A 23,107-nucleotide genomic window follows, 5' to 3' on the forward strand; every position below is an offset into this window, starting at 1 on the left:
TAATACTTTGAGATTCCAGTTACATCAAAAAATTTGGGGCATGGGTTTTTTGCTTCCACCAAAGGAAGGCTTCTATATAAATAGGTTAATAAACATACCCTAGGGATAGTCATTGATATTTTTATTGCTTTCTCCTGGAAAGACTCTTATCACAGAGAGAAGTCTGAATGGTCCACGGGTCAGAGAGCAGCTCGGAAAAATCGAACATGCCTCCTGGGAGGAGAACCCCTGCAGAGTTTTCATTCGTTTCCAGGCAGGAGCTGAGCTGGAAAATCTAAAAAGTCAGATTCTGCTTCTCCAGCTTTGAGACGGCCACATCACCAGCGCTGTTAAGGGAAGGGGCTCTCAGGCGGAACGTGCTCACGCTGAGCCCTCCAGCTTCCCCGCAGGACTGAGTCTCCCCCGAGGGGAAGGAGGGACCCGTTCCCAGCCCTTTGCCTCCATAAACACGCAGTCGGATCTGCCCACCTCCCCGGAACGCAGTGCAGACGTGCCCCGCCCGTTTTCTCTGCAGCAGAGCTCTCCGCGCTCCAGGGCACTGTCCCCAACAATTCTGCGCCAGGCAATGGTGGGCTCTGGAGCCAACGCTTCTCCCGGAGTTTTCTAGCTCACGGAACCTAACTGGCCTTGTCTATGCCCCAGGTCCCCCCACTCCCAGACTCCCTTCTCCAGTGCCTACCTGAGCCAGTGGAGCAGGTCATGGTTACGGGCTGGACGTGCGGGCGCCGCCCTGGGGAGCGTGACCTGAAGCTCTGGGTAGCTGGGCTGCCGCGGGCTCCGCGATGGCCTCTCGGACAATGTGTCAGGCCGCCAGTCCTCACAGCAGTCCCCACTCATCCGAAGTTCCAGTTACCCATGGCCAACTCGGCCAGGAAATACTACAGGAAAAATTCCCGAAATAAGTAATGCAAGTTTTGAACTGCGCAGGTGCTGTTTTGTGTCCCAGGATGAAAAATCCCGAGTCTCGCGAGATTTGTCCAGAGGCTCCGCGGGGTGTCGCGCCCACCTGCCAGTCACGTGGCAGCAACAGGCGATCAAATGGGCGGCCTCGGCGCCCCAGTGCTCGTGTTCAAGTCACATTCCTCCCGAATAAATGAAGTTGCTCAGCTGTGGCCCCGAGGCCCAAGAGGAGTTATGGTGGCGGCTCTGCTGTGCCGCAGAGAAGCGGAAAGAGCTTCCCCGAAGTGCAACTGTGAGTGCAGTACAGTACGATGGTCTAAGAGAGAGACTAAGACCACATTTACGTAACTTTTATTATAGCATATTGTTATCACTGTTCTGTTTTACTACTATCGTTGTCAGCCCCTTCCTGGGCCTAGTTTATAAATGAACTTTGTCCTAGGAAAAAAACAGCATGCAGAGGGTTTCGGACTGTCCGAGGTTTGAGGCATCCACTGAGGGTCTTGGGACTTTCTCTCCACGGATAAGGAGGGACGGCTGTATCAGCACAGAAAGTTCACAGAATGAAGGCGAGCCGAATAAATGAAGTTGCTGTGCTGGTCCCCGCCCATGATAATAGTGCCTGTGGGCTCCGGGTGCCTGAGGCTCTGCTAGGTGGCGGATGTCTACCCCTGCCTGCAGCAACGCTGTGGCTGGACGCCCCTGGTGGTGCTTACTCTGGTGCACCCGACACCACAGCAGAAACCACAGGGCACTCTGAGGACCCACTTGTCACTCACAGGTCCCGGAGGGTACTCGGCACACCCAGGGCCACACAGCGAGGCCACAGGTAGAGAGAGCCTGCGGACCTGGAGCTCTGCCTTTAGAGGGTCCAAGGGGGGTGTCTAGGGTGAAATGGGCCCCCTCTTGATTGTGTCATTTAAAGCACAGGAGAGGGAATTAGGGCGCGGGCAGGGAGCAATGGGGTCCCTCAAGTGGTCAGTTATGTAGGCTGTCCGTGGCTTTCTAAAGGAGGGAAATTAGGGATAGCCTAGCTCTTTATCTGGCTATTTTCCAGTAGTCGTGTTAATTTTTTTTTGTTTGTTTATGCCACCAGAGAATTGTTGCAAGTGTGCCACCACAGACTTTGTCAACAACTGGGTGGCAACACTCTCCTCCATTTTCTGTGGGTTGGGAAACCAGAGTGGTGATTTTACTAGAAGTGTGTGCCATACCTGTAAGTTCTTTTTTTAAAATAAAGATTTTATTTCTTTTTAGAGAGATGGGAAAGGAGAAAGAGAGGGAGAGAAACATCAGTGTATGGTTGCCTCATGTGGCCCCCTGCTGGGGACCTAGCCTGCAACCCAGGCATGTGCCCTGACTGGGAATCAAACTGGCGATCCTGTGGTTCACAGACCTTGTGCAACCCACTGAGCTTCACCAGCCAGGGCTGTACCTGTAAATTCTGAGTGAAGCAAAGGGGGGAGCTCATGTCTTCTTAAAGTCTTACTGCGAGGCTGTGAAAAATCCTTAGTAGCATATTTGTCCACAAAGCTGGGTTCCTGACTGTGTGCGAGAAAGCTGGCGTTGCCTAGGTGAGTGAGATTTCTGGAGCACTGTCTTCAGCAAACAATTCCATGTGTTGTTTCACATGAGGCTTAAACGTCCCAAGTTTCTATAGAGTAAAACTCTTGGAGACTCATCCATCACTTTAGGGAAAACTTGAAGCGTGCTAAAGAGACAGATTTAAAGTTTTACTGGGCAGAGTGAAATAAAGTAAATGATAAATACCATTAGTATTTCAGTTTCAGCTTTCTAAGGAAGTTTTGATTCTAAATTTGCCAAGAATGATCTGTTTGGCCATGAAACTGACCCAAAAGGTGCGTGTGACCTTCCTGACTTGAGGTATCAGCTGGGGTCCCAGGTCTGCTCAGCAGCTGGGCTCCAACAGCGAATCACAGAATGCGTGCATCGTGTGGCACTCAGGAAGCCCTGCCGCTGATTTCGGAATAAGCGACCGAGAGCCCATGGCCAACTTCCAATGTGCGCTTATGCCAATTTAAGTCAAATTCTTACTTGAAGCAAATATTACACGCTTTAATAAGAAGCCATCGAGCTCCTGATAACTTCACAGGGTTAAAAAGGCTTTGCATTTACCTTATCAGTTATCTTGAGGTCTGTCTGTACATTTGTAAATATCCCCACTGTCATTTCGCAAAAAGCACAGGGGGCTGGTTTGCAGACAGTATGGGCACAACTGTTTCCCAGGTGAGGAAGTGACTCCACATCTTAGTCACCTGATTGTTCCCAGTTTTCCTGAAGTCGCCTTATTGATCTGTTCAGAAAATGTCCCTTTTACTCCCGTTCACCTTCCTCTTCTACTTCTGAACAAACCCCTTTCAGATCTCTTGGGGGCATGATAACAATCAAGAAAAACCAGTTTCATAAATGGGGTCGCCTGGGCCATTCTGCTCCAAGGATTTCCTTTGTCAGATTCCCGGTGCCCAGTCCCTCTAATTTCTGAAAGGCTGAGAATGCCTCCTCTGAGGTCCTGCCCTCTCCTCATGGGAGTGTGTGTCTCTTGCTCCAAATGAACACACCCTCGGGACACCTGGAAGTTTAAACTCACACACAGTAGCACACGCCCTGAATGACTGATTTCTGCTGCTTCTCTGTCCTCTGGGCATTCTGCAGAGCTCTGAGGAGCTCCGTCTAGAACATTCCTGCCCCACAGTGGCTCCTTCAGCCGATCCCCTGCTCACCATTCCGAACCCCCTTCTGTGGTCCACTGTCTCACTTCCAAGCAGAGGGCCCAGCGTCCGTCCTGGTCGACCCCTCCCTCAGGACCACCAGGCAGCATCTGTCCCTTGGCCCATGACAAAGTCCAGGGATGATGCTCCCTTACTTTGAGAAGCTGGCAGGGCATGGGGAGTGCACATGCTCCAAGTTCTCCACCTCACCCTGCACATTAACAACAACAGAACCAGTGTGCAGGGCCTGAGGCGTGGTGTACCCCCTGCAGATTCACAGAAGCTTTGAGAAGTAAGGCCTGCACTTGGCTGCTCCTGCCATGCTGATGCGGCACGTTTCCTGGAGGTGCGTCTGCATGCGTTAGACCTGCTGCATCCCCTCTTGTGGGGGCAGGCCAGTCGCTCCTCCTGCACTGAATGAAAAGCGACGACACCCCCTGCTGTAACCACTGTTTCTGAGAACTTATCCTTCTGTGCTGGGCACCGTTCCAAGCTCTGTGACACCGAACATACCAGACCTCAGCTGCCGGCCTGCCTGCTGAGAGCCGACTTCCACGGTGGAAGGAAGAGAGAACCGTGCTCACCAGGTAGCAGGACCCGGGCAGGGAGGAAGCAAGGACCTGCCTGCAACTCATCACGGGAAGGCCCTGCTGAGGACAGCTCAGCACTGGAGCAGGGAGCGGCGTGGGGGCTGCGGAGCCTGGAAGTCCTGACCTGCTTCTGCTGCTCGCACGAGATGGCATTTTATACAACTGAGAAGGGCCTTGCTGTAAGCCAGGGGATCCCATGTCTGAAGGCTGAACCAGTGGTGACAGGGCAGGGCTGGGGACCAGTGCTCGGGGTGGTACGTGACGATGCAGCACAGGTTCTGAGTGAGCGCCCCGAGGGGAGGCCATGCAGCCGGCTCTGCTCATAGGCAGGGTTACTAGTTCTAGCAACACCTCACGCCCCACCTGTGGGGCAGCTCCCATGGGAGGTGAGGCACAGCCAGAGGGTCACTGGGCATTCCTTATCACGCAGCATCACAAGGTCTGTCTGATTTTCTCTCCTGAATCACGTCCTGACACATCACTGACACGTCACCTTCATGGTTTCTACAAAGGAGCTCCTACATGTAACCTACACGGAAGAAAACTTTTCCTGAAACATGAAAGTGTAAGATTGCAACCAGCTATAATTTTTATTTATTTCCTTGTATAACTTAAAAAAAATCTCAGGTAAATCTGACAGTCTCTCCATCTGGGGCTTCTACGGTCACATTCTGCTGTGTCGTCTAGGTGACTGCCAATCACATTGCACTTTCAAAGCAAACGTCTCAACCCAGTGTATAAATCATGTTCTACACGACCTGTCCGACCCCAGAGAAATGCTCACAGACCTCTGAGACGTCTGACATCGCACTATTTATTGCAAGAGGGTAGAAACATTCATTGTAGCAGAATACTATAGGCATTTGCTCCTCACTGCATTATACCTCTTTATTTTTTGTAGCAACTCTCGATTCTTTAGTATAAAAAGAAATCAAGAGGAAAAATATCTACAATCTTGGGTTAAGAAGTTTGCTGAGATCTGACCTATAACCGTATGTACAGGATATAAACATGTTTATGTTTCTATATGTACACAGTTAATGCTGACCTATTCATTATAAACAGTAGGTTTAACGTAGGTGCTACAAAAATAATCATTTGGATGTATGCATGCAAACCAGTACACATGAACTTACTTATAAAACAAATCTCTATGCTTTTATTTGCTCTTAAATATAAATGTTGCTATTTAGCCATCAGCTAAATGATTTCAATGCAAACCCCGAAGTCCCCGATTTAAAGTATAAAATCTGCTTCTATCCACAGTAGCGCACTGCCTCAAATAGTCCTCACCTAACAGTACATCTAGATAATTCTGTTGCCTATGAATTACAGGTACGTATCCCATTTCCCCAGATATTACAGTCCTCCAGAGTAAAAGCCTCCTTTGTTTCACTTGCTTTGTTTTGTTTTTAACATTACAAACAGTAGATATTTGTTAAAATATGTTGGCTTTCACATGGTCATAAACGTGACCGAAGCAAGGCCCCTCACTCTGGGCCTGACCCAACGCCCCAGGGCAAGGCCGTGTATGCGGCTCAGTGGTTTGTGGGGCCATCGGCGTGGACCGGCGACGGAGGCGTCACAAAGGGCTCGTCCTGCTTCTGATCCTCTTTCAGGCCGGCTGCCTGGTCTGCGATGGAGGAGAAGGACAGCTGGTCGTGCTCCATGATGTGCGCTTGGTCCTCGTCCTTATCCTTCTTCACGTAGAACATCTTCCTGAACTTCTTCAGCTCGTGGAGTTCACAGAAGGTTTCCAGGACAACCAACATGGCAATGAGGCCGAGCAGCAGGTAGCCTGCGGGAGAGGAACGTGTGTTTCAGTGGGTCCTGTCAGGGTAACCCGAGTCACACCACCAAGTGTCGGGGGATGGATAAATAAACTCAATACCACATCTCTAATTTCTAAGAACACCTGCAATCCAGGTCTTAAAGAGGAGGGGCCCAGAGAAAACTGAGCACGGACTGCCACAAAATTGGGCTATTCAGAATCACATGGTGCAATGCTTGAGAATAAAAAAACAGTTGGGGCTGGTGTGGAATTGTTAGAGGGAGAGAATACTGTGATCACCCAAGGGTAACCTTCAGGGGGCGCCCCCCCCCCCCCCCCCCCCCCCCCCCCCCCCATGTGTAAGCAGTGGCTCTCAAAACGCCAGTTACGTTTTAGGAGAATTCTGATTTATCGATAGGGCTCACAACAAAGCTGGCCACCTTGAAAGGGCTCAGCACTTCCCCCTTACCCAGCTACAGGATGAGCAGCTCAGCAACAGACATTACAGTTTAACAGAAGGCAGTTCCTTTCAGAAATGATGCAGGCATTAAACTGCTCTGTGCGTGGCTGGTGACCCTTCCACCGTGGTCCTGCCGCCACGTGAGCTCTCACCATGTGGCCGTCTTTTATTTACTTATGTTTTCGGGGCACGTGGACCATTCACTGACTAACTCTACCAGCGTCTTACTCCAAACATCAAAGACAACCTGTTGGTTTAGGGAAACTGCTATTCCCTGGAATCTGTGATGGGAAACAGGTCCCTTGAAGTCAGTTTCCACACATTTAAAATCAGTTTTCAGAAAAAAAAAATCCATCCCGGAAAAGGAACAGAAAATGAAAACTCGTAAGAACAAATCCCCAATTTCATGTCCCAGTGGTACAGTGTTGGAGATTTTCAAGAAAATACATGGACTGGGGAAGCTGGAATCGGCAGCATCCTGGGAATAAGGAGACTGGTTATCTTAAGAATGTAAAGTAACACAGTCCTAGTACCTTTCGAATTTGTCTATTACGTGTTGATTACACACGGTACTTTAGAAACAGCAAAAACACTGTCAATCAAACTACTTGGCAAGTCCCCTCCTTTTCCTTTCTCCGGTATTTAGTCCAACTCTTAACTGCTGCCAAAAACACCCATGGGTTTTCAGACGAAAGCTGGAGGAGTGTCTCCTACCCACAAGTAACATGCCTTTGGGAACATCTGGGTAGACTGCCTAAAAAATCCACGCCCCACCTTACAACAAGTCTTAAATGTTCTGCAAGGATTTGGTATTATGAGAGAAACTGAGGAAGTTAAACTGCTGGGTAAAGTTTGTAAGACCAGAATTAACATGTGAAAAACAGAGCTAACAAACATTTTATAGAAATGTTTTCAACTTCCCTAAGTCATGAAAAAATTAAGGAGGTAACATTTTCCTAACGTATGGAATGAAAACTGAGATAATGTTTATTGGTGCAGCAAAATGTGCCACAGGGTTCCTGGAATGCCACCGGGCCAGCCCCAGACCTGCAGTGCCCAGCCTGCCACATGTCTTGGGAACTCCTGATGTCATCTGGAAGGTGCTGGGTCAGTTTGTCCTGTGAGTCACCAAAAGGCACATTCACTTTGGGCCCGAAATCCCACTTCTTGGAAAAGTATCAAAGTGGAAGGGTGCACACATACAGAAATACTTCCTGAGGTCATTTACCATGTTCCCCGCACACCGCAGAGCAGGCAGAGCGGGAAGCGGGGCAGGACCCTGTACTCACACGTGATCCCGATCTTGTAGAGCTCTCGGAATTTCTGGTTGTAGCCTTCTCCGGGCACGTAGTCCCCCAGGCCGATGGTGCTCAGGGAGATGAAGCAGAAGTAGAAGGACTCCAGGAAGTTCCAGTCGTCCTCCAGGACGGAGAACACGGCGGCCGGGATGAAGAAGAAGCAGGACACGGTGACGAGCCCGAGCAGCACGGCATGCACGATGGCCACCGCCTGCTTGGAGAAGCCCCAGCGCACGTGGAAGTAGAGGACCGGCCTGCGCGTGACGTGCACGGTGATGCGCTGGACCACCGCCGTCAGGAAGAGCAGGGTGAAGGGGATGCCGATGACCGAGTAGATGATGCAGAAGGCCTTTCCCCCGTCCGACAAGGGCACCGTGTGGCCATAACCTGCGAGGAGAGCAAGAGCGGGGGGAAGACACTTTAAAGTAAGACACACCTGCTGTTCCCCCGGAACTAGACCGGCCGGGCGTCAGGTCCGACGCTGCAGGGGCTCATTGTAATTGTTACCACAGTGAATTCCCCGTTGGAGGCCGTGCCGTCGGGAAGCCGCCCCCATGTGTAAAATCTTAGCAGCTCTTTGCAGCACAGCGGAGTCTGGCTTCCAGTTCAGGGTCCAGCGGAAGCAGCAGTTCTGAGTGCTGAGCGAGGGCCCCACCAGGGAAAACGCATCACGGGACACCTACTTCTCCAGGCTGGAGCAACCCCCTCCCACACTCCCGCCCCCCACCCCCCCAAGGGTCTTTCTTAGTGTCCAAATGCCAGGCTACATGGGCATCCAAAACAGACTGCTCACCGCATGTGCTAACAGACAGCTGCAGGTGCAGGTGGGGCGCTAGGGCCGGGCTGCCGGGGCCCAGCGGGAGCGAGGGTGAAGTGGACGCAGACCTCAAACACGAGGGAGGAAAGGAAGACTAAAGCAACAGCACCTCACAGCCTCGAGCACTCCTTTTAAAATATTTTGCTCAGTTAGCTGGCTACATGTCACAGCCAGAACACCATCTTTTCCCTCCTGTCATTTCTGTAGGTTCTAGGATGCCATCGCTTCCACAAAACAAACATAAAAACACACACCCGCTACGGCCAATGGTTGCAACAAACAGGCGTTTCACCTCCCACCAGGTCCCCGCCACTCCCAGCTCCAGCCGGTCCCCCACCCACCAGCCAGCGAGTGCTGGCAGGGTGTGGGCCCAATGGCCACTTAAAGAATCTCACCAGCACATCATCCTGGAAGGATCGACACGTCTGAACAAGTCTGTTCAGGAAAAAAAAAAAACTAAACGCATTTTTATGTGTGTGAAATTGGATTCTGAAAAATCCTCACATCTGCAATAATTGAAAGGTGGTTTCAAAGTCTGACTTATAAAATATATCCGTCCTGCTTAAAAAGAAATGACTGAAAAACATTCAGCTTCAGCTACAGACGCCCAAATTCTCTGCTTCATTCCAACCCCCTGGGGAGGCCCAGGTGGTCGCACGTCTTCCCCGGTTCCTGCGCGCACAGCGTCAGCCTGGCGGTCAGGGCCGCCAATCCGCATCCCAGGAGGCGGGAGGGTTGCAAACGAGCCGCCACAGGGAGCCCAGGAGCGCCCCGAAATCACGTGCAACGTGTACATCTAAACTCGTGCGTTTCTCCGTGGGGAGATTCCAGGGCTTAGCCTCTCAGAAGGGCTACGAACCATGGTTCTGAGCACCGGTCCCTGAGACCATGTGGTCCTCGAAACCCTCCGCCACTCCTGGGGTCCTGCCACGAGTGCAGCATGGTTAACGGGGGCACTGGGCACGCTGCAGGACCCAGAGAGTGATAACAGGAGGGCGGTGGAGGCATGCTGGAGGATGCACAACGAAAGTTAGCAGGATCAAGTCCAGGGTTTACTTTTGAGGAAACAACGTGACCGAGGAAGGAGACTGCTGGCTGAGTGAAGCAACTCTCATCACAGAGGACCGGCCAATCAGAGCTCCGATCCATGCTAGTCACTGAGGAAAGATGTTCTACGGGTCAGAGATGCGTGGAAACAGAACCTGAAAATGCAGGTAACAAAGGCAAGCAGAAAACGACTCCCAAATCTGGTTACGAGACTGTGACCGGGAGACACTCAAGCAGAAGCAGGGGGGAGGCAGGGCAGGGGGTGGGGCACAACCTTAGCAGGAACTTGGACGGGGAAACGAGATTAGCTGAGTCAGTGCTGCTGGGTATGAAGCCTTTAAATGCACGATTTTATAATGCTTCTTTGTAGCATTTTTATAAGTGATCTTTCCTAAGAGTATATATATAACACACTGGTTTCAACCCAGCCCATCTCTTCCGTATCATCTGTTCCAATAAATTACGTGATTTTCATTCCAGCAGTAAGTAAATAAATTTGTACTTTTAAAATATCTTAGGGTATAATTTTTACTCTCAAATGATGATAGCTCTTTTTACTAGAACGAACTAAATCTCCATTTACCACAATGCTCTCTCCAAGCAATAGAGAGAATCGTTATGAGACCCTGGAGATCGTCTTCTGCTGTGAAGCTGTTATGCCAGTAACACGTTCCCACCGAGAGATGAAAACCACCAGCATGTACATCCTCACTGAGAACCCCTTCCCTTCCTGATGCCTATGTGAATGGAAAGTAAATGTCAACTTTACATCTCATTTGCATTCCCACACCTTCAGTGCCACACCTCCCTCTCTGCTGGGTGCTCTGCCTTCCTCTGCCAGACAGCTGGGTGCTCCAGTGGGGACCTCAGTGCTGCAGAACGTCAGAGAGGGGTGAAGAATTTACTCAAGTGCTGTCAGTTGAACCCCCAAATAAATCATAAAGCAGGGGTCACATCACTGGGGGCCACATCACACTCAAGGTTGCCTTCAAAGGGCCAAAATAACTTGAGGACTGTGGAAATGTAACTGCTCCTTAACTAGGGGCAAGGAGCTCGGTGCTGCCGACGGGTAGAAACAAGGTGGAGGGCCGGATTCGGGCCTCGGGCCTTGTGTTTGCCACCTGTGTCATAAAGCGAAGCTTGTATTTTAAAATCCTATAATCATATTAAAATCGATCACAAACCATGAAGGAGTTAGCACAATGTTAATAACCCTTACATATACATTTTTTGAAGGCTAGTCATATAATTTGGGGGGCCCCAGAGAGTGAACATGATGAAGCCTCCTGAGAAAATGGACTTAATAACGCAGGGTCCTGAGAAGACACCCCCAGGTGCAAACACCTGTGTACTCCTGCCCCCAACTGCACCCCGGCTGGGTTTCCTGATGACCCTGCAGCCAGCCACAGGGCACATTGGAATTTACGTGTAATGGGCCTGTACTCATGACAGTCTCCTAAGAAAGGTCGTTTCTTGACACCCCGCCAGCTGACTCCTGGCGGGGACTCTGCTGGCTTGTCTGACGTGTGAGGCCTCCTGAGAAAACTCTGGGGTCCCCGTTCGGCAGCTTAGAGCAAGGCTCCCCGCGGCCCAGATGCTCTTCTGAGAGGTGCGCCACCAGTCCCCGCCCTCTGTGACCCTGCACTCGTAACCGACATTCTCATTTATGTTACCTAGGGTGATGGGTAGGCATGACATATACATCTTCCATAAGTTAACTTGATATGTGCTAAAAAAAAGCTACAAAAGAAGAATGCCAACCTCTGAAATCAACCCCAGTGGAGTTATTGAAATAAGCGTCAATGTCTCTCTTCCGTAGAACCAACTTTAGTTTGCAATCCTGGACCTGAGCTTGTTCGCTCTCTCTCCCCCTCTAGACTGTGAGCCCTCCCAGAGGGAGACGAAGGCTGTCGCCAGGCTCCCGGCCACAGTGCCTTCCAACGCAGGTACAGCGGTCACACTGGGGCCACGAGTGACTTCAAATTCAGGAGGGCTAGAAACTCAGGGCATGACAATGACTGGGCATCACATCCAGTTGACTTTTTCTGCAACTTTTATCTTTTGCTTGAAATAAGCTCTTCTCCCCACGGTTCAAAAAACGTAACTTCCAGGTCCTCTGCATACAACAGGTCTTCCTAACTCTCTTTTGCAGAGCAATACTTTTCAAAGACCCACAGATAGAAACACTCTGCTCGCCCCGCCCATCCGTGTCACTGACATGCCAAGGTACATGCAGCGTGCTCCTTTGCTTACAGAAGGAAGTTTGTCTGCCAGAGAGGGAAATGCTGGCAAAGGCTGCGAGTGCGGGTGAGGCCGAGCACACGTGAGAAGGAGGCACAGATGGCAGGGGGCAGCAGGTGGAGGAAGTCACAGACGTGCATGTGGTCTCTGCTTTTCCTGGCCGCCACCTTTCGCAGATGGCACCTTGCTCACTTCCAAAGAGAGAGGGGCCCTGACACTCTTAGTAATGGCACCACATGCTTCCTCGCCCTGGAGAGGCCCTTCTGCATTTTAAAACTGGAGGATCCCAGCAATCGGCCTGAACGTCAGGGGCAGAGCACCCCGCACTTTCTGCAGCGGGACTGTCCCGATTCAGCGGTGGACGAGCAACCAGGCACGGCAGCTGAGGCTGTACAAAGACAGTTCTCTGACCACCCCATAGAACCGTCTCTGCTGGTTGCCGGCCGGTGTGAGAGTCTGAGTGTGCATAGGACTGTGCACCTTCGCAAAAATCCATCCTAGCTCTTCTTTCTACTTCACCAGTGAGAACCCCGGGTTCCCGAGAGCCTGGGCGACGTGCTCCAAGTCATAACAATGACTGGAGCCCATCATCTTTCCGCCGTGCCCACCCAGATGTGTTAGGCGATGTCTCTCCCTTTTTCTCTCTTCTTCTTTCTCTTATCCTCTCTCTCTAAAACCGGTCAATAAAAAATTTTTAAAAATGGTTCATAGTAAAATTCATCAATGACTCAACAAGTAAGTACATCTTCGTTGTAAAGCTTCCGAAGTGTAGGATGAAGCGAGTCTCCCTCACCACCCACCTCCTCTCCAGTTCTCTCCAGAGGTCACTGTTAGGAGTTTATAGCCAAAAGCCCCTGAGATTTTTCTAAGCGTTTATGTATATTCCTAGAAAAACCGAGCATTATTTTGTTTTCATCATAAACAGTATTCCACATGTACTGTTATTCTCCAACTGTCAGGTTTCCTTTGAACAATGTATCCTGAGATGCACGAAGACTTTTAAACGCCGTGTTCCGTGCTAGGCAAGCCCCCTACCTCCTCTACCCACCCCCAGGGGATGGACATTTCGGGTGTTCCCAGTTTGTCTCCGTGAGCGACCCACCAGGTCAAAGGCGGCCTCGCAGGTCACCGCGTCCCTGACAATGAGTCACCAGTCTCTGCTGTTCCCTTCCAGCCTCACGTGCTGCACCAACTTCCAATTCAAAGGAGAGCTCATTCTCAGAAACCTAAGCCTGAGTCCAGAACCTGGAGCCCTGCCCAGCTCCCGGCAGGAGGCCACGCCCCGCGGCTCAGGCACCGCCCCCGGGGCTGGGGGGGGGGCGGGGCCCTGCGCAGGCAGCCCTGGCTTCCAGCAGGGTGTGCATCGCTACGACCTCCAGGTCAGACCTGGCCCTTGCCCTGATGCACAGGTGCTCTCACCGTTCCTCGGGTCCTGTTCCCTGGTCTCCTCACTTAAAACTGTAAGAAAACACATGAAAACGGGGTGTGTGCAGTATTTGTCTATTTAACAAAGGGCTCGTGGGCCAGCAGCCAGTCTCCCTCCTGGCTCTCTGGACTCCGCCCACGACCTCGATTCACAAACAGCTCCGTCTGTGCCCACGATTCTGATTCAACGTCCAGTTCCACTGTTTCCTGCCTGCTTATCGATCATTCGTCACAGGCTATCCAATTAAAAATGTTTAATTTTCTAATTTTACTATTAAGGAAGCAACTTGGTCGATTCAGGAAGTCCTACTATGAACTCTTTATTTTCTAAGATGGGCAGTTGTCGGGGTTCATTGCCTGTGACTCTATGGAACGTGCTTACTCTAGTAACACTAAGAATACTTACCTCTAATCGATCCCTATTGTTTCATTTCTACATGTTTTCTTTTCCCTGGCGTTCTCTACTACTCCACTTTTAAAAGGTTTTATTCATTTGTCTCTGAGAGAGGGGCAGAGAGGGACACAGAGAGGGAGAGAAACGTCAGTCGGCTGCCTCTCACACGTGCCCCAAATGGGGACTGAACCCGCAACCCAGGCGGGTGCCCTGACCGGGAATCCAACTGGCCTTGCACTTTGCAGGATGACGCCCAGCCAACTGGGCCACACCGCTCAGGGCTACCATTTGACTTTTACATGTTTTAAATGATCATTTTTAGCTCTAGAGTCCCAACTGTAATGAGACTCCCTCTTACAGGTCCGTCTCATATTTTCATGAAGGTTTCTCAGCCTGCTTCTAAGGCGCGTGGCCCCCACAGCGACGCCTTCTCACACAGCCGCTGAGCATTCTCACAAGCCAGCATCGCCTTAAGAACCCCTGCTCCATTAAGACCGAAATTCTGATGTAAGTGTGTTGAATGAGTTTGTCAAACAATCCTAGCATCCTTTCTGCCATTCCCCCCAAGCTGGCGAGTACTGGGCTGACAGCCAGCTTCAGGTCCCCCGTCCTGTGCGGGAGCCTGACTTTGCCAGGTGCTGACAGGGCCACTCACATTGGCTGGTTACAACAGAATCACATGTGCAGGAAGGTATTGCATATTACAGTAGTACAAGTACAGCCAACAGTCAGACAAGGGCGTGTTTTGTTAATCATCACAGTTATATGTACATGTCCCTGTGGAAAAAATCAGGCCCTGGCTGGCGTGGCTCACCTGTGAACCACAGGGTCGCTGGTTCGATGCCCAGTCAGGGCACATGCCTGGGTTGTGGGCCAGGTCCCCAGTAGGGGGTGTGTGAGAGGCAACCACACATCGATGTTTCTCTCCCTCTCTTTCTCCCTCCCTTCCCCTCTCTAAAAATAAATAAATAAAATATTTTTAAAATACCAGGTAATAATCTTGCTACATCCCAAAGACCTACTGGACTGTCTATGGAGCACTGTCATTTAATGCCCTTGTTAGGCTGCTGGGGCACAAAAGGCAGCACGTGACCCACGGCCCAGCACAAGATTGTAACTATTTTACTTCACACTTTAGTGCAGTCTTCCCAGAATTCCAAGCAGTCACACTTATTGCAGTTTCCACAGGAAAGAACAGGCAAAATGAACAAGCTTGCACCTGGCTCATCTGAGTGACCTCGGCAGGCTCTGGGGCCACTGGCCCTGGAGTCACTCACTGGGGCAGTGGGACCGTAGCTGGGACAGGGAGCGTCGGGTCACAGGTGAGCCTTCTACTCTCTGGGAAGGGAGAAGGCTCTGGGGTACTCTCTGGGGTTGACAGACCTGGGAGAAGAGCTCCCTCAGGGTCATCAGCAAGAAATCAAAAGCTTAGAACAGACAGACGTATTTAACCCGGGTGGACAGCCAACCAGGACCCCAGCTCTGGGAAGGCCCGTGTGCCAGGCTGGACTGGGAACCAAACCAGGAAGAACCCGGGGGTAGCAACAGGCAGACGTGCTTGGGAGCATCTAAGGGTGTCAGGGACCATGGCCTGTGAATAACCACAGGGAGACTTCGCACTCCTGGGACCTTTACATGACCCCCATCCTAGCTCCCTGCGAACCCCTGCTTCCCATTCTGACCCGGGGAAGAGTGTTTGGAAGAGGAAGCGCAGGTCGGGCACCCTCGCCTCTCACCTTCAGGTCAGCTCTTTGAGCTGAGGGCACCAGTCTGCAGTCGACAGACCAGAGCTGTGTGTGTGATGAAGTCACTTACCCTAGTTCCAGCTGCAAGTGCAGGAGGGACGCAGCCCTGAGCCTCGTGGTTCCCACGCTTTTAAATCCGGCCACAGGGGCTGGGGGAGGGGGAAGAGGGGCGGTGGCTGACTCCGTTGTAAGTAGGAGCTAGAGAAGTCCCGGTGTCTGCAATAAAGCAGCACTCCCAGATGGAGGGGACCCAGGAACGACAGTGGCCAAGGGGCTTGGCTAGTCCATGGCCAGATCTCCCAGAAACTGGCCCCGGCCCTGGAGACCCAGTGGCCCCAGGGGAGGGCCAGGCTACCCGGGTGAACACTGACCCCTCCGGCCTTCCCCTGGCCCCTGGAAGGAGGCGGCTTCAGCCTGGCCCAGTCTGTTTTCTTATTCACGGCTGCCTTTAGCCATGGACCACTCCCAGGACTTGTCACCGCCTGGGTTCACAGGTGCTCTACCCCGGAGGGAGTGCCCAGGTGGTCTCTGTGGTGACCACCATCCACGCTGGCCCCCTGCAGCCTGCTGCAGAGCAGGTGCTGCCCTCAAGGTGCCCGCCCCTCTCACACCAGCTGCCGCCGCCACAGGTACAGGTGCCCATGTTTCCCCGGCCGCTGTGTCACACACAGACACCCCCCCACCCCAGGACACCTGAAGAAAGAGTTAAAATCCTTATGGGGACTCGAATGTTGGAAAATGTTTAGTTTCAGGTAATAACTAATGAGTTCAGTGATCAGTGTATGGAAGAAGCTGTTGTCTCAGGAACTGACCCCAGAAGACCACCAGCAGTTCCACCTGCTTGTCTCGAGAGGACGGCAAGCCATCAAGAGGGTGTCTGAGCCGCTGTGCTCCAGGGTGAGACGCCCAGCCCTCGGCCCAGGACAGGAATGAAAGAATGCTGCGGCTTTTTATCTGATTAACTTTTCCCCTGAATTCCAATCCCCTTACCTACACTTGTCTTCTCCTTATGAAAAGGGTCGGTTGAAAATGGAATGTAAGATGGCCCAGTAGGGGGCAAACCCGCCGTCTTCTCAGACCGCTGGCCGTCTGAATGAAAGCCCACAGAGATTCAAGGCCCGCCTCTGCGTATCGGGTCTGGCAGGTGACAGGCAGCGCGGGTGTCAGCTTCTCCGGCCTCAACCCGACTCCAAGCCTGGTCCTTGCAGGAGGCGCACAGCTGAGGAATCACACACCATTTCCCAGTCTGTGGGTTTTTATCTCTCTCTCTCTTTTCCCCTCTCACTCATGCTTGGCCATTTCTTAGAAATTCTGAAAACAGGAAAGTTGAAGAGAGCAACAGAACAGTGGGGGGGGTCCAGTGTTTCCGAAAGCCAGGCATTTCACTGATTGATTGGATAAAGCCCGATAGGTAAACTGAGCTGTGAACTGAGGCTTCCTAACCTATGAACTGAGGCAGCATTTCCTCCTCGGCGGGCTCTCCCCTCAGGTTTGCCTGCAGGTTGGACAGAAGTGTCCTGCAGCCCGACACCCCCAGTTCAGAAGTCATTACTGTAAAGCCTTGTCCCAGGGATGTCGTTTCGAACAGGCTTTTCAATTCTCGCTGTTGGCACTTCTGCTGGGCACCGAGGCTGCGCAGACAGCTCCGGGCTCCGGTTCTTTTCCCCCGGGAGCAGTGGGCACTGGCCCTGGGGCAGAGAGACAGGCTCCAAGGCAATGGGACGCGTGCTGCACGACGAGAAGACACACCGTTCACCCCATTTACCTGGTGCTGAATTCCCGCCCCGCAGACTGTCGATGTAGACCTTGGCCTGTCCGAAGCTTAGCTCCCAGCTAGACACCAACGTGGCCCTGAACCCTCCCGTTATATAAGGCAAGGTGGGGGGGTACCCTGGGCATTGACTGAACCAAACCATATCCCCCCAACTCCTGCCCTACCTGGGACTCCAAACAGTGACGTCCCAGGGGTCCTGGTGGCTGGGACGAACACATAGATGTCCACTTCCCCTCGGAGTGAAACGCTCTATACCTTTTGGAGAAAGAGCTTCCTAGAACAAGGTCATTTTTCCCCGTTAGACTTTAAAGACATCGAGGCTCTTGAACCCTGAGAACAGAGTAGGGAGGTGCAAGGTCAGGCCTGGGAGCAAAAGGTGTTGTTTGGGAGTCAGGCTGAGAACCTCGGTTCCCCGAATCTGAGTCCGGGCTGCGTTTCCTGCCAGCCGTGCACCTTCATCCCCTCGTCCGTCAGGCATGAGTGACCTTCCCTACCTCACAGGGGTGCTGCCAGGGTTACGTGACTAATCTACGTGGGGAGGGATGAGCAGGAATGCTGGTAGATAACAAGGGCAGTGATGGCAAACTCCTCCTCCGGTGCCCGAAGACATAGTGACGGGGAACTCGGGAGTAAGAAAAGTTCAGTTTTAGGTAATAGTTAACAGGCTTAGTAGTTAATGCGTGTAAGAAGATATGGTCTTAGGAACTGAGGTACAGCCCACCCGGCCTCCAGGAGACAGCAATTCGAGCCATTGTGTCCCAGGGAGAGGCGTCCTGCTGCCCAGGAAACAGATAAAGAAGGTCACCCAGGACACGGGACACAGATGGACAATCACCCGCCAGTCATCTGATTCACTTCTTTCCTGAATGCCAAATCCCTCACATACGCTTTTTTCTCCCTTACATTCCAAACCCCTTACCTACACTTGTTTTCTCCCTATAAAAAGGCTTGAAAGGAAATGTAAGACAGTTTGTTGGGGCCCATAACCTGCAGTCTTCTCAGATCGCCGGCCGTCTGAATGAGGTGCCCACAGAGATTCAATGCCTGCCTCTGCGTATCAGGTCTGGTGGTGACAGGCAGCAGGAAAGCCGACTTTTCCAGTTTCATGCCCATTGAATCATCTCGACCATACAAAGGGGGACACACAAAAAATCCCGGAATCATCTTCTGGAGGGTGGACCCCTTGTAGGACAGGCTTCTCCTGCTAGGTGAGTGTACAAGGAACCCATCTGTATCAGTGCACATACCAGCTGGCGTTGTTGTGAGAGGCTGCGTTTGGCTTCAGTGAATTTTTCCTGAGCCTCTTCCAACACATTTGCCCACTCCATGATGGGTGATTTACGAGGGCATCTGCCCACACCAAGCTGAGTGTTCAGCAGTTTTTGACCAAAAATGGATGACTCCTGTGCCCCACCCACCCTCCCTATAGTCACCGAATTTTGCCCTGCGTGGCATTTTGTTTCCCCAGATGAAAAAAGTCCTCAAAGGGAAACATTTTGCCAATGTGGAAGAGGTGACACAAAAAAACAGTAGAAGCACTAAAAGGCATCAAAATCGATGAGTTCCAAAACCGTCCCTGGCAGCAGAAACGTCTTGATGGGCATGCATGAAATGGAGAGTGCTTTGAAGGTGACTGAAGTTTAAAGATATAAGAATAAATACACAGTTTTTAATAAATATTCCTGGTTTTCAGGGGTCCTCTATATGTGCACTGTGGGCCAGGCTGCCCCCAGGCTGCCAGCAGACCTGCCTGCATCTTTCCCATGCTCTTCGGATGTCCTGCACGCTGGTCACAGCTGTCCCAGACAACCGGGACCTCACAGCAGCGCTCAGGGAACAATCTCAGACACAGGGGCCGTGTGGGTCTCTGCAGTGTGGGGGAGTACTCGTGACACCCCCACAACAAGAGAAAAATCCAACTGCCCCTCAAGTTCTCACTCCTTTCCTCCATCCCACACTGACCCAGCCTGGAGGCCGTTCCGTCAGCACCGTAGAGGAGGATCCCGGTGGACCCCAATGTCGAAGGCAGGTGGGAACTGCAGGCCCCTCCCACTGAACTTCTCTACTACCAGGTGGTGTACTGCAACAAATAGAGGCACGAAACAGCCACGACACCTGCTGTACGTTCAGAAGTTCAAGCTCTCCCTCCTTTAGGAACTTGAAAGGTTTGGCGGGGAGAGGCGGCTCTCTTCCAGAAGCTGCACTTGGCTCCCTCCCGGTCAGATCAGGTGACAGATCCAAAGCGTCCTTCCCTCCCCGAGGGGCAGGCCACCAAGAAGGGTGCAGTCCTGGCTTAGAACACAGCATGGACGCATATCTACTCACCGGGTTCGAGAAGATGGCATTCCCTATCGTGCAAGGGCAGGTGACACCCTGGTGCACGCTTATCACTTGGCGACCACCCATGTCACCAAAGAGAAAGACCCTGGCACTCTGAGAGCTCCCTGGCAGCCTAGACACTTACTGAGTAGACCTTAGGGGCCTGGATTCCTCCTCGGGGTCGTTTCCACACTCACTTGCCCCAGAGTATGGAAAGAGTATAGAACATACTCCCACCAGGGAACTTCCAGTGTTAACTTCCCGCCCTCAGAGGACACGATCACACTATCTATGTGAAAAAATGCAACACTTTCCACTTCTGCTAAGTGTCTGACAACGTGACAGACTTTTCCTTCTGGGAAGCATCGCTTCTCTCGGTTCTGGGTCCCAGCCCGGGGGTTCGGGGTCTACGTCAGAAGTGACTCGAGTGGGGGCGTCCACAGGGAGAGGCCCCCGTTTCTGCCGTGGTCCTGGAGTACAGGTGAGGGGCCGCAGCGCCTTCATTCTAAGCCCCCAAGAGCACGACAGCATCGCCTGCCCAAAGTTCGCTGATACAGTTGACAGGAAGAAAGAAAAGGAAGGTGGGATCTCAGCAGAACGGCAACAGTCAGAGTGCCCGCAGCTGGCTTGTGGGTGTGGGGAGTATCCAATGTACACAGCGCCCTCCTTTTGTACTGTTTGACAATAAGCTACACTAACAAACAAAAAAGCAGAGGATTTGAAACATGCATGTAAGAACACAGCTTTCCATCGAGAGAAGCTCTAGAAGGAAGGCCTGGGATTTCTGTAGTCCTTCCAGGCCTGCCTTTGCACAGAGAGCCCTGGAAGTCTGCCTTCCCCCTACACGGAAGCTGCCACAATCTCCCCCACGGAGTTGTTAAAGCCTCAGGCTGCTCTTTGAGGAGGGCACGCGCCCAACCCTCTGGCAGCCTGGAAGTCCACAGAAGACCAGACGGAGAGAGGGGAATGGATTCACTTCCTTCACAGGGTTTCCAAGGGGTTAAACCACATTAGCTGTCTGTCTGCTCCTGAACGTGGGACAAACGACTCAGAGGAGCCCCCGTCCATCTGCCAGGGTGCAGGGGTGCGGTGCAGCACGGAGAGCACCCTTGGCCTCCCCAACCCAGCCCTGATGTGCAGTGTTGCAGAAAATGCCACTTCCCTAAGGCTGTGGGACCTGCCATCGGCCACGCACAGCTGCCCCCGCACGTGCTGGGTGGACTCCCACTGCCCCCAGAAGCTACTGCAGGTGCACACAGGGATCCCCGGAGAGCACGGTGACAGAGCGGAGCGAGGACTTGGACCCAGAACCGGAAGGCCGGGCAGTCCCATCGACACCGTGGCACTTCAGGTTACTGGCCCAGGGGTGCTGGGGGCAGGGAGGACCAAGGGCTCAGCAGGGAGGAGCAGGGTCTTAGGGGACAGGAACGGTCCCATCCACCTCGGTGGCTCCTGTGCCTTCCTGCCAAAGGACCTCACAACGCTCACCTCACTCCCAGCCGGCGGCTGTGCCGCCGTCTGCCTCTGGGTTATGTCAGCCCTAAGTGTCAACTCCTGTTCTCTGAGCCCCAGCTGTGTTCCACGCAATGAGGTGTGACCCCACCACTCACACGCACGTGTGAAGCAGCTGTGATTTGTTAGCTGGAACAACCTTGCTGGGGAGAGACAACGGACCGACCGTGGGAGCTGAACAGCTGCAGAAGCCCAGGGAGTACCGGCGGGCGAGGGTACAGAAAGAGAACGAGGTGAACGGGAGCAACAGAGGCATAGATGATGCACCCTTTATAAACCTGACACGTGAATAAGGGGATTCAGGTACCACTTTCCACAAGACTGAATGTCTGCTCCAACACAGTCAATAAAACTGTCTAACTCCCAGATGTGCTGGACTTTAAGGGGTGACGCAGAAGCAATGAGCCGGGAAGAGTCCACCCCCTCACCCCCCACCCCCACTGCTCCAGGTTTGGTGGGAAGGTCTGTGGGCACTCCCCCGCCCCCCCACGGGTTCCGCACCAGCTTCCCTCCCCCACCGCTCTGCTGACACGAGCCTGCCTTCTCCAGGTCACCAAGGGCTGCGATCTGGAGAAATCGCGAACTGAATTCCCCCTCTCACGCTTCTCAACCTCTCAGCACAATTTGGCCAGACTGACTCCTCCTCTTCCCTCTGGAACCACTCGGGCACACCTCACTCTCAGGGGCTGACAGGCCCCGCCCAGCACCTGCCTCGGGTCCTCCCTCCCCGTGGAGCTGCCAGCAGTGAGAACCTCCACCCGGCTTCCTCAGACGCTACCCCGTCTGTACTCGGTCCCACACAAAGAGAAACATGGGTGCCACCCCCAAACGATGGCCATCCAGGGGGCTCAGAGGCCAGCCCTGCTGGGACCCTTTCAGACAGCTCCGCCGCGGGGGGTCGCATCAGAACTGTGACTTTAAACACCATCCTTCACTGTGGCTCTTCGACCTGGGCTCAGATTCACCTGGGGAACTCTTACATACTTTACCAGAGAGTTATTTCAATCGGCCTGGGAAGGAACACAGGAATTGATACTTTTTTAAGCTTCCCAAGACTCCAAATTACAGCTGACCGAGCTACATACTAACCACTCCCAAACTGACTCGCCCTCACCTCTTTTCTGAGCTAACTCATGCCCCGCTTCCTGCTCCACATTCCATCGGGGATGTGACGGGGGCATCTCCCAATGACTATGTCCCCAACCGCTTTCTTGAGGGTGTCATGCTGAGCACCACCTCCGCCCCAGCACCACTTCCCACCCTGGAAGCCTCAGCCGGAGGGTGCCCCCACCCCCCCACCGCGAACCTTTCCCATTTCCGGTAACAGTACTAGTATCTATTGAGCTCTGCAGCACAAACACCAAGTCGGTTTTGAATTCTTCTTCCATCGTCCCCACTGCTGCTGACCCGGGCCACGGGAGTTTCCCTGGGGTCACTTTCACCGCCGCCTGCTTGGTCCCCAGGATTCCACTCCCCACCCCCACTCCCAATGCTCGCCAAATCCCTGAGACACTTGAATGAGTTTCCAGCAGCTGCTGTAACAATTCCACCCCCCCCCCCCCCCCACAAGATGGTTTACAACAACAGAAGTGCGTCATTCCACAGTCTGGGGCCAGAAGTGGAATGACAATGCTGGCGGGGCCACACCGCCCTCCAGAGGCTCCGGGGGAGGGGCCCTTCCTGCCTCTTCAGACCCTGCGGGCTCAGGGCTGCAAGGAAAGTGGCGGCTCCAGCCTGCAGCCCCAACTCCAGTCTCTGCCTCCGTCTCCGCTCAGCCTTCTCTCCCTGTGACTGCGCCTCTTCTCCCTTGTGGTAAGGATGTGTCCCTGCATTCAGGGGCCACCTGGGTTACCCAGGAGCGCTCTCCCAAAGACTGTAGCTTAGTTACATCTGCAAGGACCCCTTTTCCAAATAAAGTCGTATCTGCAGGTTCCAGGGGTTGGGACATGCACACACATTTTGGGGCCACCATTCAATCTACAAGACTGGACGGTTCACTTTTAATAACGGAAATGACATTGCATCACTCCTCCCATTGGAATGTTCCAGTGACTTTCATTACAAGTGCTAGAACTAGGACGCAAT

At 52.7% G+C, this 23,107-nt stretch overlaps 1 protein-coding gene across 1 annotated transcript in view; it reads right to left on the minus strand.

Moving 5' to 3' along the window:
- Positions 1 to 5,019: 5,019 nt before the first annotated feature.
- The window catches only part of KCNK1 (potassium two pore domain channel subfamily K member 1), a 39,104-nt gene continuing 21,016 nt past the window's right edge, over positions 5,020 to 23,107 (minus strand). The window contains exons 2-3 of the mRNA XM_028531360.2: positions 7,740 to 8,135; positions 5,020 to 6,017 (exon numbers count right to left, since the gene is read on the minus strand). Of these exons, the coding sequence (XP_028387161.1) occupies positions 5,758 to 6,017; positions 7,740 to 8,135 (656 nt within the window). The 3' untranslated portion in view covers positions 5,020 to 5,757. The remainder of the gene's footprint in view (positions 6,018 to 7,739; positions 8,136 to 23,107) is intronic.

This window comes from Phyllostomus discolor, chromosome 15, assembly GCF_004126475.2.
Source record: "Phyllostomus discolor isolate MPI-MPIP mPhyDis1 chromosome 15, mPhyDis1.pri.v3, whole genome shotgun sequence".
Lineage (NCBI taxonomy): Eukaryota > Metazoa > Chordata > Mammalia > Chiroptera > Phyllostomidae > Phyllostomus > Phyllostomus discolor.